The sequence below is a fragment of the Emys orbicularis genome, chromosome 7 (genome assembly GCF_028017835.1).
Source record: "Emys orbicularis isolate rEmyOrb1 chromosome 7, rEmyOrb1.hap1, whole genome shotgun sequence".
Lineage (NCBI taxonomy): Eukaryota > Metazoa > Chordata > Testudines > Emydidae > Emys > Emys orbicularis.
The window spans coordinates 31,110,147-31,127,279 of NC_088689.1; the positions used below are offsets into that span (position 1 = coordinate 31,110,147).

Sequence of the window (17,133 nt, forward strand, 5' to 3'; positions counted from 1 at the left end):
ATTCTGAGCCTGAGAGCAATAGTGCCATCTGGTGTATTCATTTTTTAAAATCTTACTAAACAGGCATTCTCCCATCTTAAATCTCAGAGACTAGATTCCGTATCAGGATTTGGTTTCCGGCACTGGAAAGTGACCCAGGAACCACAGTATTTCAGGGGTATTTAATAGGTAGATCATTCTTCATATTTTAATAAACAAGAAGAAGAGGAATAAAAAGAAAAAATGACATTGCTGGTTCATTTGTACATATTATACACAACACTAAGCTATACACTGCAAATCTTGTAGGATTCTATTGTCCGTCACTTTCTATAATATAGCTCTACAGTGGTACTAGAGTTACCTAATCCTAGCCCTTTGAAAGTCAATAGACATCTTCACATTGATTTCAAAGAGCTCTGGATCAGGCCCCTACCTCTGCCAACATACATATGTTTTTACTACATTATTAACCAATTGTACTCGATATAATACTTGGTCAGTCATTTTGCTGTGAGAATATATATATGTACCTAAACAGAAACAAAATATTTCTTCTGTCATACTGTTTGAATATGAACATATAGTACTATAGTAAATGAAACAATGAATTCACACTACTGTGGCTCTTTTGGGTAATGTTTCTCACTAATTTGGCTCCTGAACCATGCAGGTCTGAGTATCACTGCTGTAAATCGTCCAGTGGTACTAAGTCACCATCTACAGTACACAGCTTGTAGAGATATTGTCAGGGATATTGTCACTGTACATCACACTCCACAGTGTGCAACCTGCAGCAGTACTACAGAATAACACCATTTATTACTAAAACCCTGACTGCAGTATTACCTTATCAGCTACAGTGCAGTTCCAAGAGCGGTTTACTATGTCACAATCCACAACATGAGGTGTCCTGCACTATTCATAAGAACATAAGAACGGCCGTACTGGGTCAGACCAGTGGCGTAGCCAGGATCCAAGAGCGGGGGAGCAAACATAAAAAAGGCGCCTCCCCTTGGTTCCTCCTCTGGCCACGCCCCCCCTTGGCTCCTCCTCTGGCTGGCTCCCCCCCCCCCCATTGGCTGCCGGCCGCCATGCTGCGCCCCCCCTTGCTCCTCCGGCCACGGCTGCTGGCTGCGCTGTGGGCCACCTTGCTGCGCCCCCCCCTCGCTCTGCCTCCTCCGGCCGTGCCCGCTGCCCCAGCCCATTGGCTGCAGGCCGCCCTGCTGCGCCCCCCCTCGCTCCTCCGGCCGCGGCTGCTGGCTGCCCTGCTACACCCCCCCCCCTCGCTCCTCTGACCACGGCTGCCGGCCACGCTGCGCAGGCCGCCCTGCTGCGCCCCCCCTCGCTCCTCCGGCCACGGCTGTGCGGGCCACCCTGCTGCGCCCCCCCTCGCTCCTCCGGCCGCGGCTGCGCAGGCCGCCCTGCTGCACCCCCCCTCGCTCCTCCGGCCGCGGCTGCTGGCCACCCTGCTACGCCTTCCCTCGCTCCTCTGACTGCGGCTGCCGGCCACGCTGCGGGCCGCCTGGCTGCGCCCCCCCTCGCTCCTCTGGCCGCGGTTGCCAGCCATGCTGTGCGGGCCGCCATGCTGTGCCCCCCCCACCTCTGCCTCTGCCGCCTCCTCCTCCGGCCGCACACGCTGCCCCCCCATTGGCTGCCGGCCGCACTGTGGGCCGCCCTGCTGCGCCCCCCCTCGCTCCTCCAGTCGTGCCGCCCCCTCCCCATGGCTCCTCCAGCTGTGCTGCCCCCCCTTGCGTGCAGGAGGTCAGCGCTGGCCGGCAGGCGCGCCGCTTTTTAAAAACGTGCTGAAGGGAAGCGGCTGCTCCCCTGCACCCCACTAGCTATGCTACTGGGTCAGACCAAAGGTCCATCCAGCCCAGTATCCTGTCTACCGACAGTGGCCAATGCCAGGTGCCCCAGAGGGAGTGAACCTAACAGATAATGATCAAGTGATCTCTCTCCTGCCATCCATCTCCACTCTCTGACAAACAGAGGCTAGGGACACCATTCCTTACCCGTCCTGGCTAATAGCCATTAATGGATTTAACCTCCATGAATTTATCCAGTTCTCTTTTAAACGCTCTTATAGTCCTAGCCTTCACAACTTCCTCAGGCAAGGAGTTCCACAAATTGACTGTGCGCCGTGTGAAGAAGAACTTCCTTTTATTTGTTTTAAACAAACAAGAATAGAGAATAGGGAAAAAATACTATAGTCTAGTATCCTCTTCGGTATAGATCCTTCTGTGACACAATACAATAAAACAATCCCTGTATTCCCTACCATATTTTTCCTCACTAGTACCAAGTCTGTAATAATATTAAATTCCAATCACTACTCCTTTACACACAGATTACATCACCAGTCCTTTCACAGATTCTCAGGGGCACATAGATCAGTTCTAAACAGTACAGGTTTAAATGTTTGTACATTGTTTTGAAAATGCAAAATATTACAGTGGGAGTTATTAAAATGGGACATGTACCACCCAGCATAGTTACATTTACCATGCTGTCTGAGGTATTTACCATTTTAAGTATTTGTGGAAATATCACAAATACCATAGCAAAGGTAAATTCTTGAGTCCGGTAATTTTTTCCTTTAATAGCACCAAATTTATATGAACGATGAATAGTATTATTTCAGTACTAATACACCAGATCATGGTAACTGTGACTATCTCTAAAAGGATTTTCCTTTTAATTTATTAAAACAATATGAATTTTTCAAGCAAGCATTTAAACATACCAGTATTTAAATGCAAATGCACAACAGCAAGTTTACACTGAAGCAAAGTGAGAGTTGCCTGATTAGCCTAACTTTTAAGCTTATTGTCAAACAACCTGCATTCACACTGAAATATCTGACTTACCATGAGTCGATGTTTTTTCTCTGAATCCACTGGTTTTCCAGCTTCCATGCAAGCCGTGAACCAAGAGATATCAAGGAGTTCGAACCTTGAACTGTCCCTCATCTTGTGTCCTCTCAGCCATTCCAGAACTTCAGCACCAGAATTGTTCTCTGCCACAATGTGAGTGACAGAATCACTATAAAGGGAAAAATTAAGATGAGGTTTTCTTTTTTCTGAATCCAGTTGTAGATAGCTACGATGCTGCTATTTCAATATTGACATGCACTCCCTGAAAAATGTCTTATATATTGTATGTCAGAGCGCAGGAAGTGTGTCGTGTTTTCATATCACAATATTTGTTTTCCTTTCAGTGAATCTAGTTTAAGAAAAAAAATTTAGCATGATATCTTTTATAAGTGCAGCATTTTCATCCTTTCAGCATCATTTAACTTCTGTAAGACACTGTTCTATTACACCTCTTTTTGCAACTTGGAAGATATTACACAAGCAATATTATAATGAAGAGGCTGGTTTATGTTACCTGCCAGCCCCGAGAAAAATAAAATTCCCGCTCAAAGATGAGAGTTCATAATACTTCAAAATCTACCAAACAGAATCCTATAAAGTTCCACAGTTGCTAATATTTTTAATAAACTTAAATCTTCTGTACCTAAATAAAGTACTTAAATGGCAGTAGCAAATGTGCACATGATAGAAATCGTATGAATTATAAATCTTGTCTGAAGGCCACCTCCTGGCTGTTTTGATGTCCAGGTTTAGTTTAGCTTAAAACTGAGTGTTTAATGTAAGAGAGACAAGGTGGGTGAGGTAATATCTTTTATTAGACCAAGTTCTGTTGGTGAGAGAGATAGGCTACACTGTGTAGCTTGAACACTTGTCTCTCTCACCAACAGAAGTTGGTCCAGTAAAAGGTATTATCTCACCCACCTTGTCTCTCTAATATCGTGGAACTGACACGGCTACAACTACACTGCAGACATGCCAAACCCGTGAAAAAAACACAGACATTGGGCTTGTTTTTGGCTTAACTGGCATGAGTTGCTTGTTGGCTAGTTTTTGGCTTGTAGCTTGTTGCTTTTTTTTTTTTTTTTTTTTTTTTTTTGATCAGCTCCCAGCAAGCAGGGGCAAGGTGGGAAGAGAGTCGGGCGTGCACAGCGGGCCCACCACAATCCCAGACTGCACGCCAGGGGGATCTAGTCATATAGAGTGTTGGGGTTCTTAGGGATTGTTTTGAAATGGGATTAGCTTGATTTTTGGCTTATTGTGAAAATCAGGGTACTTATTTACCGCGTGAAAGTTGGCAACTGTGCTACATTGCACATCATATAATGTAAGTCGCTTACTATCTAATATACCATATGATAGTTAGTTTTAGAATGTCATAGAAATAGGGGATCAGAAAAGTCACTACAATATAATTTTACTTGCTGTATCTGAAGTACATGATAAAGAATTATTAGACATAGTATGAAGAATGACTGTACCTCAGCGTCTAAAGATTATTTGTACTATTCAGTCATTCCATCCTTACACAGATATGTTTTTGCTGTATGGGAAGCAACAAAAAGACCAAAAAAAATACCGCTTATGATTGATTTCCAAACATTTAACAGGGTTTAGCCAACTGTATTTCTGAGTATGGTTCTGAGCATGTGAGAGAGATACCACATTTCTCATCACATAAGGAACTATCATAGGTACTCATCAAAATATAATGCATAGATGCTAACAGAGTCCTCGATTGTCCCTTCTGTTCCCATGAGTGGAGGGGACCTAGATAAGTGCAGCCCAGGAGAAAATTTCTCCACCAGAACATGACACTGACAGAGCTCCAAAGGATTTAAACATTAAGGGCCGGTGGTCAGTGGAGTGCCATCCATGTATGCAATGCATGTATTGCATGCCCCATAATTCACAAAAAAATGTTTTATGCTAGAAGCATTCGAAAGCCCTGTATGTAATCAATCTGTTCGTGTTGGCTGTCTTTTTGTTTCTCTGGGAAGGCACACAATACTCCAAGTTGCATCATGTTGCCTAGGCAACATGAATATTCAGGCAGCTGATTTCCTGGCTGGCTGTGCATCAGAAAAAAGTAGCTACGGCGTGCAAGTGTACAACTGAATCATCCATGATAGAACAGAGCTAGCAGCACAAACTTTTCTTGCTAGTTTGCTTGATGAAACCTCAGATACTGTATTGCCAATAAGTCTCAGCTTTCGATTGTGCTGCATTACGTGACCAAGAATGGTGGTGATGTAGAATGCTTTGTTACTTTTACTGATGTTAGTAACAATCAAACTGCAGCAGGCCTTTGGCAGCATGTTGAGACGGTGTGCCAGAACTTTAAATTTGGAGACAAGTTGGTAGGTCAGACATATGATGGTGCAGCAGTAATTGCCAGCAACATAAGTGGGCTTTGAAACTGTGTTTGTGAGATGTCTCCCCGTGCACTTTTTGTTCATTACTACACTCATGTTTTAAATCTTGGTCTCAGTTTTGCACCAAACAGTATCAGAGAATATCAGATTTTCTTCAAAAATTTAGAAGGAATATCTGCATTTTTCCCTCCAACTTCAAAGTAGGCTGAAATTCTTCAAAACATAGTTCAATGGAGGCTGCCTTCTGTTTGTACCCGAAGGTGGGATTTTCACTAAGGCTTGTACAAACTGTTAAGCAGAGCAGAGAAGCTCTGACTGAACTCTTCAAAAATGTGGTGCAAAATCCAGCAGTTTGGGATGCTCAGTCTTCTTCCTCAGCCAGGGTTTTCTGACCATGCTCAATGATTTTCAGTTTCTGTTTCTCCTTTGCTTCTACAGTGATATATTTGAAGTGACAGAAGGGAAATTTGACATTCTTCAAACCAAGATGTATGATATTGAATTTTGTATCAAGCAGATTTGTGAGACATTAGAGCAAATGTTGGAGCTAGTTGCACATGAAGCTCAGGAAAAAAAGAGCAAGAGAAAGCCAAGCGACATATAAGTGTCTCTTCTTTGAGGTTATTGACAATGTCAGCAAACAGTTAGAATCAGTCAGCAAACAGCTGAATCCAACAAGATTCATGAGAGTTCCAGACATTTTTTGGAGTTGATGTTCTCAAATCTGGAGAAACATCTTATCTGAATTTTTGACATTAATCAATTGCATTTCGAACAGTGTGCTGCATACAACTCAGAACAACTGCAAGGAGAAGGTGCATTTGACTTGTATAGAACTATTTATATGCTGAATTTACATGCTTGCTTCTCTGAGATTAGCAAATTGTCTGCCATAATTCTGACTATTCCCTACTTTACAGCCATGGCAGAAAGATCTTTTTCAACTTTAAAGAGCATTAAGACATTTACATGCAACACCAAGGGGTGGCAAATGCTTGTCCAGATTGGCTTTCCTGGCCATTGAAAAAGAACTGCTTATGTATCTGCACAGCTTACCAAATTCCTAGGACTTGATCACCAAGGAGTTTCTTTAAAAAAAAAAAGTAAGAATGGAATCACACATTTGTATATTCTCAGCTTTCATTATATTTGACTACTAGTATTTGCCAAAACAAAGATATTTGGTTTATTAATCGCTATGTATGTTAGATAAAAACCTTTTTATCTGGGTGAGGTAATATCTTTTATTGGACCCACTTTGTTGGTGAGAGAGACAAGCTTTCGAGCTACACCAAGCTCTTCTTCAGTTCTGGGAAAGGTATTCAGAGTGTCTGTCACTGCTAAATACAAGATTGAACAGATAGTTTAGCATAAGTAGTTAGCACATAATATTTGCAATCAAGATGTGTACAAACTTGTAAGCAGATCAAAGAAACTCTGACTGAACTTGTTAAAAATGTGGTGCAAAATCCAGCAGATTGGGACACTCCGTTGTTTTCTTCGGCAAAGGGTTTTCTGACTGTGCCAGTATACACCCCTGTATTCACACCTACACACTATTGTAATAATCTTTGTATAAGGTATGCCTTGTAATGTATCATTTGAAAACTCATAATTTGTGGGTCAGTATTATCCTGATATAATATGTGTGGCAACATTGTATGTGAAGTTATAAGATTTGCTGTATGATGTTATTAACACATGTTCCAAACCCCACAGCCCTGCTAAAAGAGAAGTCAGCAAACAGATCTGTCCTAAGCAAACGAATGTGTGCTTGCCTTAATTTGCATTTATGCAGTAAACAACATCATCAAGCAGGAAGGGAAACAAAGGAAGCTCAAACAGGTGAAGAAAAACAGCAAGGAACATCCTTCCACACAGATTCTTTGTCTCTTGGTTCTCTGTTGGAAATGTTTTTCAAGAAGGGGACCGGAACTATAAAAAGCAGAGGCAAACACCCCAAGATACTCCTCTCTCTTTCCCTGCCCACCTCATTCTCCATACCCTGAGAAGACAAAAGGAAACAGGTGTTGAATTCTGGAGCAGGGATCCCAACCTGAAAATCAGTAATCTGCTAGAGCATGAGGTGAGAAAGTTTACTTTGCAACTAATTTAGTTTCTTAGGTTAGGCACTATAAGCATTTTATCTTTATTTTTCTTGTAACAATTTCTGATTTTTATGCTTCATTACTTGTACTCACTTAAAATCTCCCTCTTTGCAGTTAATAAACTTGTTTTACTATTTTATCCAATCACTCTGTTTAAATTGAAGTATCTGAGTAACTATTTAAGGTAATAAACTGGCATATTATTCCCTTAAAGGAATAAAAGACTTAATATATTTGTACTGTCCAGGAGAGGGCTGAGCAGAATAGAACATACATTTCTGAGGGAAGATCCAGGACTGGGGGTGTGTTGGAGTCACCCTGAAGTATAACCCAGGCTGGTGAGAGCCAGTGTGTGGCTGGCAGGCTGCAGTTTCACACACACGCTCAGGGCGTGGCCTTCATGCTGGAAGGCGGTTTGTGAGTAGCCCAGATGGAAACTATTACAGCAAGGCATATAAGGCACCCAAGGTTGCAGGGGCAGGGTGACACAGTGCCCCCATTAAACTGGTGCTTGATGACTTTCTATTTGTGTTTCTCCTTTGCCTGTACAGCAACACTTATGAAGATACATTAGCAGTTCCTTTAGCTGTGACACCCTGAGTATCTTTCCCAGCCACACCTGAAGAAAAGTTCTGTGTAGCCCAAAAGTTTGTCTCTCACCAATAGAAAATATTCCAATAAAATATATTACCTCACCCATCTTGTGTCTCTAATATCCTGGGACAGACATGGTCATAACAATATTGCTTACAATCTATTTATCTGTCATCTAAAACCTTGTTTCATGCCATACTAAAAATGTCATAGCATGCCACTGCTGAAGGTGGACAGGGTCAGAGCAGGGAAGAAGTCACTCTCTGCAACATACTTCCCTGCTGATCCCTTGGATATCCAAGCAGGTAGCCAACTATGATTACACTGGTCTACAATTTTTGAGAAGTCGTCTGCTTCAGAGATAAAATGTGCTATTTATTATGTATTTTGATGTGCTGAATTCAAATATGATAATTAAAACAACTGATTGGCTACTGTTTCTAAGATATTTAAGTTTTTACATTTTATGTCTATGTATATTGTGTAGATAGTAGAGTTTTAATCATAAATTGTAAACCTAGGTCTTTTCATGTGTTTATGGTTGCTTTACATGATAATATTTCACCTGTCCTGTTTATGTAACACTTTAAAAATCAGCAAAAGGGTTATATCAATAAAATTTATTATGAAACAAAAGGCAAAACACTATTCTGTACATAGTTTAGTCCTATTCAGTGTCTACTCGGCGCTTCTTGGCTTGTCTCTTGTATTCATTAAATGGAGCATCTCTTGTCACTGTCCAGCAATAGTCTGCAAGCATTGATGGGCTCCATTTGCCCTGATAGCGTTTCTCCATTGTTGCAATGTCCTGGTGAAATCACTCGCCGTGCTCGTCGCTCACTGCTCCGCAGTTCGGTGGAAAAAAATCTAGATGAGAGTGCAAAAAATGTATCTTTAGTGACATGTTGCAACCAGGCCTTTTGTATGCCTTGAGGAGGTTTTCCACCAACAACCTGTAGTTGTCTGCCTTGTTGTTTCCGAGAAAATTTATTGCCACTAACTGGAAGGCTTTCCATGCCGTCTTTTCCTTGCCACGCAGTGCATGGTCAAATGCATCATCTCGAAGAAGTTCACGAATCTGAGGACCAACAAAGACACCTTCCTTTATCTTAGCTTCACTTAACCTTGGAAATTTTCCACGGAGGTACTTGAAAGCTGCTTGTGTTTTGTCAATGGCCTTGACAAAGTTCTTCATCAGACCCAGCTTGATGTGTAAAGGTGGTAACAAAATCTTCCTTGATTCAACAAGTGGTGGATGCTGAACACTTTTCCTCCCAGGCTCCAATGACTGTCGGAGTGGCCAATCTTTCTTGATGTAGTGGGAATCCCTTGCATGACTATCCCATTCGCAGAGAAAACAGCAGTACTTTGTGTATCCAGTCTGCAGACCAAGCAAGAGAGCAACAACCTTCAAATCGCCACAAAGCTGCCACTGATGTTGGTCCTAGTTTATGCACCTCAAAAGTTGTTTCATGTTGTCATAGGTTTCCTTCATATGGACTGCATGACCAACTGGAATTGATGGCAAAACATTGCCATTATGCAGTAAAACAGCTTTAAGACTCGTCTTCGATGAATCACTGAACAGTCTCCACTCATCTGGATCGTGAACGATGTTGAGGGCTGCCATCACACCATCGATGTTGTTGCAGGCTACAAGATCACCTTCCATGAAGAAGAATGGGACAAGATCCTTTTGACGGTCACGGAACATGGAAACCCTAACATCACCTGCCAGGAGATTCCACTGCTGTAGTCTGGAGCCCAACAGCTCTGCCTTACTCTTGGGTAGTTCCAAATCCCTGACAAGGTCATTCAGTTCACCTTGTGTTCTGAGGTGTGGTTCAGAGGAGGAGGATGGGAGAAAATGTGGGTCCTGTGACATTGATGGTTCAGGACCAGAAGTTTCATCCTCTTCCTCGTCTGACTCAAGTGAGAATGATTCTGGTGCATCAGGAACCGGCAGTCCTTCTCCGTGGGGTACTGGGTGTATAGCTGATGGAATGTTTGGATAATGCACTGTCCACTTTTTCTTCTTTGACACACCTTTCCCAACTGGAGGCACCATGCAGAAGTAACAATTGCTGGTATGATCTGTTGGCTCTCTCCAAATCATTGGCACTGCAAAAGGCATAGATTTCCTTTTCCTGTTCAACCACTGGCGAAGATTTGTTGCACAAGTGTTGCAGCATATGTGTGGGGTCCACCTCTTGTCCTGATCTCCAATTTTGCAGCCAAAATAAAGGTGATAGGCTTTCTTAACCATAGTGGTTATACTGTGCTTTTGTGATGCAAAAGTCACTTCATCACAAACATAGCAGAAGTTATCTGCACTGTTCACACAAGTACGAGGCATCTCTGCTCACTTTGGCTAAACAGAAATGTGTCCCTTTGCAAAAATCAAACACTGACAAATAAGAGAGCACGACACTGTATGATTTCTAGAGCTCATATAGGGCAATTTGTTCAGCAGAGTGATGTAAGCTTCGTTATGATTGCATCATCCATGACTTCTAGGAATAACATGATGCAATTCATATCATGTAAGACGCAATACCAGCTTCAGATTGCATCATTCATTGTTTTGCCTAAAAAGCAAGTACTGTCCAAACCCAGTCATAGATTTATTCATCGATCCAGTCAAAGATGTATTTTAGTCATTTCTGGTTTAAATTGAGATCCCTTCCCTTTATAACTCACTTATCCTCCGCCGTTCCCAAGTCAAGGGTCGTATATACTGACCCAATAGCATATCTTGAAAACTAGAGCCAATCAACAATTTTAAGCATCATTTTCGTTCTCAGTGACCCAGAATTAGTAAAGTTTGACTACATTTATTTCAGAAGCATTTTGGCTGTAGAGCAGTGTTATTTGTATAGCAGCCGCAGCAGTGCGCTAAGCACTTTAAACACAGCCCTGAAGAACTCACAATCAAAATGAAAACTAGCAAAAGCGAAGGCAAGGGGAGCAACAAGAAATTGAATGATGAAGTTAGGCACTTGTCTTGTTAGTTCCCTGGTTTTTGCTTTAATCACTTTCGCTCTTTTCCCCCTCCCCCAGTTCCCAGCCATTTCCTGATATTTCCTCTTTTATTGAAGTTCCCAGCTCTCACAAACAGCAATAAAAGTATGTTCACATCTTCTCTGATCTACTGGGAGTCAGAAATAATGGGTACTACTAATAATAAAAAGGCAAAGGGCCATGCAAATTGTTCAAAAGTTACAAAGACATTGGATACTTGGATGCTTTGAGCACAGTAACTGGCGCTTGTCACTATTCAGGAAGGAGGATACTGTAAAAGGGGATTTCATCAGGTAGAGTGAGACAGCCTGATTTGATCCTTTTGAACAGGGATGAACAGGGGAAGGTTCAGCAATGCCTTGGAGGAGGACCCAAATATGATCTCTAGTTGCTTGAAAAAAAATGCTTTACAAACTATTTACACCCTGAGCACATAAGCTGCCAGCAGTCAAAGTCTCTACCAGGCCTGCTAGTATTCTCTATTATGTAGAGGAAATTTTTATCAAACTAGTAGGAAATTGTAAGTGCAACCACTCTAAAGCTCCACTGAAATACAGTCACATTGGAGTGGGATATAGCAATTAACAGGTTAGTAAAATGCACAGCTGTGGATTGGAGACTGAAACCTGAAACCTCTAAGACAATGGAAAAATAGAACATGACTCTCTCCAGTTCAGGCAGGCAGGCAAGGCACCTTTACACTACTACTAACTCTACTGAACTCTCAAGGAAGAGTATAGAGTACACACTTCCAGCTCAAGACTTCATATCTTTCAGCACAGAGCAAGATTCCATAACAAATTTTTAAGATATTAGCATTCCACATCCCTAAGTATGGTTCAAGTCCCGTGGCCCTTATTCACATCAATAACTCATTGACTTCACTAAGTTCAGTTGGCTAGCTCTGCCCATAAGGCCTGCAGTTACACCTCCTAAAGTACTGTTATTATGTGATCTTCCAATGTACTCAATGTACAGTGAGCTGTATTTTGAAAAGGTAAATTAAAAAAATTTCACTGTGGAAGAAAATCCCTTTTCTCCTATCATAAAACTTGTAGAGCAGAGCATCAGAAAAGTTGCCTATCTCAATTTATTCTAAAAGATGACAAATCTAGGTGAGTCTATTGAGTGGGCAATATTATGTTTATTGTTATTTAACCCTGTTAAGTTCTCCTTTAATTAAAACTGTTATGTTTTTACTTGTGTACAAAAATTCAGTTAGAGACATAAAGCTTCTGCTTCCTGTGGTTTATTTCACCTTATATAAAATATTCATATTTAATGTATTTATACCAAGCTGCAGATCTGGGAACTCTGCCATCGTTATACTCACAGCAGCAGTTTAGTTGCTGTGCACCAGTTTCCTCTGGTACCTCTACAGCTGTGCTTGATTCTTGGCAGAAAATGTAACAAATTTAGAGTTTCCTCTAGCATTCTTGACAACAACAAAAATCAACAGTTATAGTTCTGTTTTTTCCAGTTGCAACTAGACTGAATTTAATCATACTGGCCCACTCCTGACAAACAAAAGTTGTATAATCTGTGTCCTCTCAGAAAGTTTGAAATTTTGGCAAGAAACCTCTGTCTCAGAAACCCACATAGACCCAAAGCTTTTAAGATACACCTCAACAGAGTCCTGATCCAAAGCCCTTTGAAGTGAAAGGAAATTTTTCTACTGACTTCAATGGGTTTTGGATCAGACATTAACTGCCTAATTCTATGCCATACCTGCCTGTATTTTGTTTTGTAAACTGTTTACATCCCCTAGTTTTCTCCTTTTCTGATTCTGCCTTTCAAGGTCACAAGATCTGGACAAAAACAACAAGGAGTCCGGTGGTACCTTAAAGACTAACAGGTTTATTTGGGCATAAGCTTTCGTGGGTAAAAAAACTCACTTCTTCAGATGCATGGAGTGAAAATTACAGATGCAGGCATTATATAATGACACATGAAGAGAAGGGAGTTACCTCACAAGTGGCCTGCATCTGTAATTTTCACTCCACGAAAAGTTTATGCCCAAGTAAATCTATTAGTCTTTAAGGTGCCACCGGACTCCTTGTAGTTTTTGTAGATGCAGACTAACACGGCTACCCCCGATACTTAAGCTCTGGACAGTTTACAAGAATGGGTGTGACAGGGGGTATTTAGGAGCTGAGATTGGGAAGCCCCAGTCATGTTTTTCGTACATATTCTGTTTAGCAGGCATTTTATACAGACATGAACAAAAATTGATTTTCTTTAAGTTAAATGTTCATGAAATTGGAGGCTGACTGCACTAAGTAAAAACAGGCATAGTGCAGGTAGAACAGATGCTGTGTCAGCACCCATATATAAATTTACCATTGACAGTACACCTTAATGCTCCGATGCAACATCCCTGCTACTCCAGTACTGGGCCTTTCTACACAGAGATGGCAGATTGTCCCAAAGCATATGCCAATGTCTAACACTCCCCAAGTGTGTTACTCAGTAGGACAGTTCAAATGAGGAAGAATTACTTAATGGAATACCAGAGATACTGGAAAGAAATATTTCCCTATCAATCTTTCATGGTTTCTATAGAGGCAAATTCAACGTCTTCCTTTTCTTTTCAGGAATAGGCCACTACATTTAGATTCGTTCCAACTATAACTGGATTTCAATGGGCCAAAATATTCCAGCAAATCATTGGTTGGTGTAAATCAGAATAGCTCAGTTGGCTTCAATGGAGCTTTGCAAATAGCACCCACTGAATATCTGTCTCACTGATTCCAATGAAACTATACAAATGAGTAAGAGTAAATCAAGTGAGTAACACTTGCAGGATCAGACCCTAAATTTATTTGATTTTCCATAGGAGAGAAGTCCATTGAGAAGTTCAAACTTATTAAACTTGACAGACTAAGACAAATTTGAACCATGAATCTTAGAGGTCAAAGATTAGAATATTTGCTTATGCCTGTATGCTGCCTATTGTCTTTTAGGATTTTCTTTCCTTAAGATAACATGAATTTATCTACTAAATATGAAATAATCACTTAGTAGAAAGAATAAAGATTATACACCAAATACATAAATAAATAAAATGTTAATCACAGTCACTTGAACAAATGCATTTATCAATGTCTTTGTTGTGTAGAAAGAGATGCTACTGAAAAACCTGACTATTTTACCTGATTACCTCAGAACTGCAGTATTCCCGTGTACCTCTGCAAGTTTTGTTATAGTAAATACCTTGAATACAGCACATACTAAGGTTAGCTGTCAGCATATCTTATTTAGTTATCTAATGTAATCAGCAAGTTTTTAAGCATCATCACTGCATATGATTTTCTGCTTACATAAAGATTTTCCTACCTTAACTCATTTTCTACCCTGAAACCTTTTCTTCTTGCCAGCTCCATCAGGAATGTCCTTCTAGTCACCCCCATTTTCCTCTCCATAATAAAAATTACTAATTCACTGAACTTTACTTCACAACTGCTGAGAGAAATTGAAGGATGCATCCCTTTCTGCTTTTTTCTCTGGGGGAACAGGCTTGGAGTTCTGATCTTATCCATGATGCAAGATAGTATTTTTCAACTTGACTGTCTAAATGTGTATTTACATTCACACTGCCAGCCAATAGCTGTATCTGATGTCACCACCCATTGATGTTATTTTCTTCTGTTTCTCTTCTGAAATCAGAAACAGAAGCTACATGAACAGAAACATTAGTTGCTTTGCACTCTGAATACTTCTTTGAACTTACATGTGGGAAGAATTTTAACTACTCCAGACAGGTGCATATGTATTGAAATTCATTGGTATTGACTGTGGCCACTGCCTCTAAAGACTTAATCCAGATAATATTGTCATAGCAAATTATTTAAATACATTGTGCCAGATCTTCAGCTGGTAGAAACTGATGTAGCTCCATTAACTTGCATTTTAATTTTTTTTTTCTTTTTCAATTCCATCATTTTGTGGTCACATACATTTTCTCCAACTTGAAAAGAAAATTTAAAATAATCATTACTCTTGTTTTTACTTAGAAACTGCTTCTGAGGAAAGGTTTAAATAATATCTTATGATTATGGCTTATATTGTTTGGCACTCTTGTTATTTCTATTCAATTAGCTTTGGGGCGTGTTCTGGTTTATGTATTTTTGCACAATTGTTTCCTGGGGTTGTGTTTTTAACTTCATAAAACTTTGACATAAAAGGAGGTTTTTTTAAAAAAGCAAACAAAAAAAGCACTTTGAAACAATATCACAATAAAATTAATCCCTTGGTAATTTAATTTGAAGGAAATGAATAGCAAAAGATTAGAGAACAGTTTTATAGACACTTTAAATGCACCAGTAAATTGCCAGTGAAAGACTCTCTGCAGTATTTACACTGGGGTGCTACACTGGAGTGCAGAACTGTCTCTGCACTTCCTATCAACTGCTGGATCCCAGTAGCCCCAATAAACTATGTTATGGACACAGAGGGCCTGTACTGTAGCCACTATTCCCCATTGCCCTGAACCTTGTGCAGTCATCTATACCCGTGCAAACTGAGGGTACATCTATACTAGAAGCTAGGTGTGTGATTCCTAGCTTGTGTACACAAACTCACACTACAGCTCATCTGAGCTAGCAACTAAAAATAGCAGTGTAGCTGTGCTAGCACAGGCATTAGCAGCAGCATGGACTAGCTGCCCCGAGTATGCACCCAGGGAGTTCAGGTAGGTTTGTACTCGAGGTGGCTAGTCTGTGCCATGGCTGTTGCTGCCGATGCTATCGTGGCTACACTATTTTTAGTGCTCTTGCTTGCCATTAGCACAAGAACGTATACATGAGCTGGGGATCACACCCCTAGCTCCTAGTATAGACAGGCTGTGAGTGAAGAATCAGGTCCATAGTATAGACTTTGTTATTTCAACAAGGCAAATTGCATCCCCATTACACTGTGGATCATGTCAAACTGGGCTTTTTGATTTGAGCTATGCTGAAATATAAAGTCTATTGTAGGAAGGAAATTAAATAAAGTACGTACCTGACTTTTTCCTAACTTCCTGTGAAACAACATGAAAACATTTGGGTAAAAAGACAACATTTTTTGCATAATTGCAAACTCTAATTTCACCAGTTCTGCAGGAAACGTTAAAAATGTCCCGGCTTGAGTATCTCAGCAATCATACCAGTGAGAGAAAGCAAGCAGGAAAATTCTGCCTATGTCATACCTGATTTTTACAATCCTCCAAGTGTGATTTGAATGGTCACTTTGTCACCATGCATATATAAAAATGTGTTACAGAATAAAGACTTTTTTCAGCAGTTATTGCCCTTATTTTAAAGTTTAATTATGAAAAACATTGACACTTTTCCCAGCATTGCCCCCACCTTGCTGTATCAACTGAGTTGTCACCAGTATTAAAAAAGAGTTATTGTTAAAATAGAAATGAGACATCAAAAAATTAAACTAGATGGCTTTTTCAGCTCTGGGCCGTTCCTTGGGCCATGATAAAAATACATATTTTAGTTCATAAACTAAACTACATTCATTTCTTTCATAGCCTGAGGATAACCCAATGGCCAAAATAGCAGATCTACTCCTGTTTACTATTTGTCACATAAATGTTACCAAAACAAATGATTTTTGTTATTTTTAAACAAATTTTAATGTTTCAAATAGGGATAGATAAGTGGAGAAATAGACTTAAAAGGTTATATGTAAAAGAATTGCAGCTGGGGGGGTGGGAATTACGATGATCATGGCATTAAGATTCTAGGCAATCTGCTATGGTGGCGTCACTTCTCTTTGCCAGCCAGCTGATTAAACTTAAAGCATTGGAAATCTCCCTTTTTACCACCTTCCCAATCTTGGTACTTTACTTATTTCAATTTCCTACAAAGAATAATGTATTTGAGAACAGGTTCTCATCTAAGTTAAAGTCTTCTTTTATGTTGTAATTAATTCAGTGTGGTTGAACATGCAAAGATAATTTCCCTCAGTGTAACATCAAGATGCCCAGTGCCAGGAAACAACTCTTCTGGCACAAAGATCCCCCTTAATATACCTTGGGCCAGATTTTCAAACGTATTTAGCGTGCCTAAAGATTCAGATAGGCACTTTTGAAAATCTCACTAGGATTCTAAGTATAGGGTTACCAGATAGCAACTGTGAAAAAATGGGATGGGGGTGGGGAGGGTAATAGGCACCTATATAAGAAAAAGT

At 40.5% G+C, this 17,133-nt stretch overlaps 1 protein-coding gene across 2 annotated transcripts in view; it reads right to left on the reverse strand.

Annotated features, from left to right (window-relative positions):
- Nucleotides 1-14,489, reverse strand: part of DNTT (DNA nucleotidylexotransferase) — a 149,558-nt gene extending 135,069 nt beyond the window's left edge. The window contains exons 1-2 of one of the 2 annotated variants that reach the window (XM_065408452.1): nucleotides 14,287-14,489; nucleotides 2,850-3,024 (exon numbers count right to left, since the gene is read on the reverse strand). In XM_065408452.1, the coding sequence (XP_065264524.1) occupies nucleotides 2,850-3,024; nucleotides 14,287-14,489 (378 nt within the window). Of the gene's footprint in view, nucleotides 1-2,817; nucleotides 3,025-14,286 lie in introns of both variants that reach the window. The other variant, XM_065408453.1, reaches the window with a different exon arrangement.
- Between the last annotated feature and the right edge of the window lie 2,644 nt (nucleotides 14,490-17,133).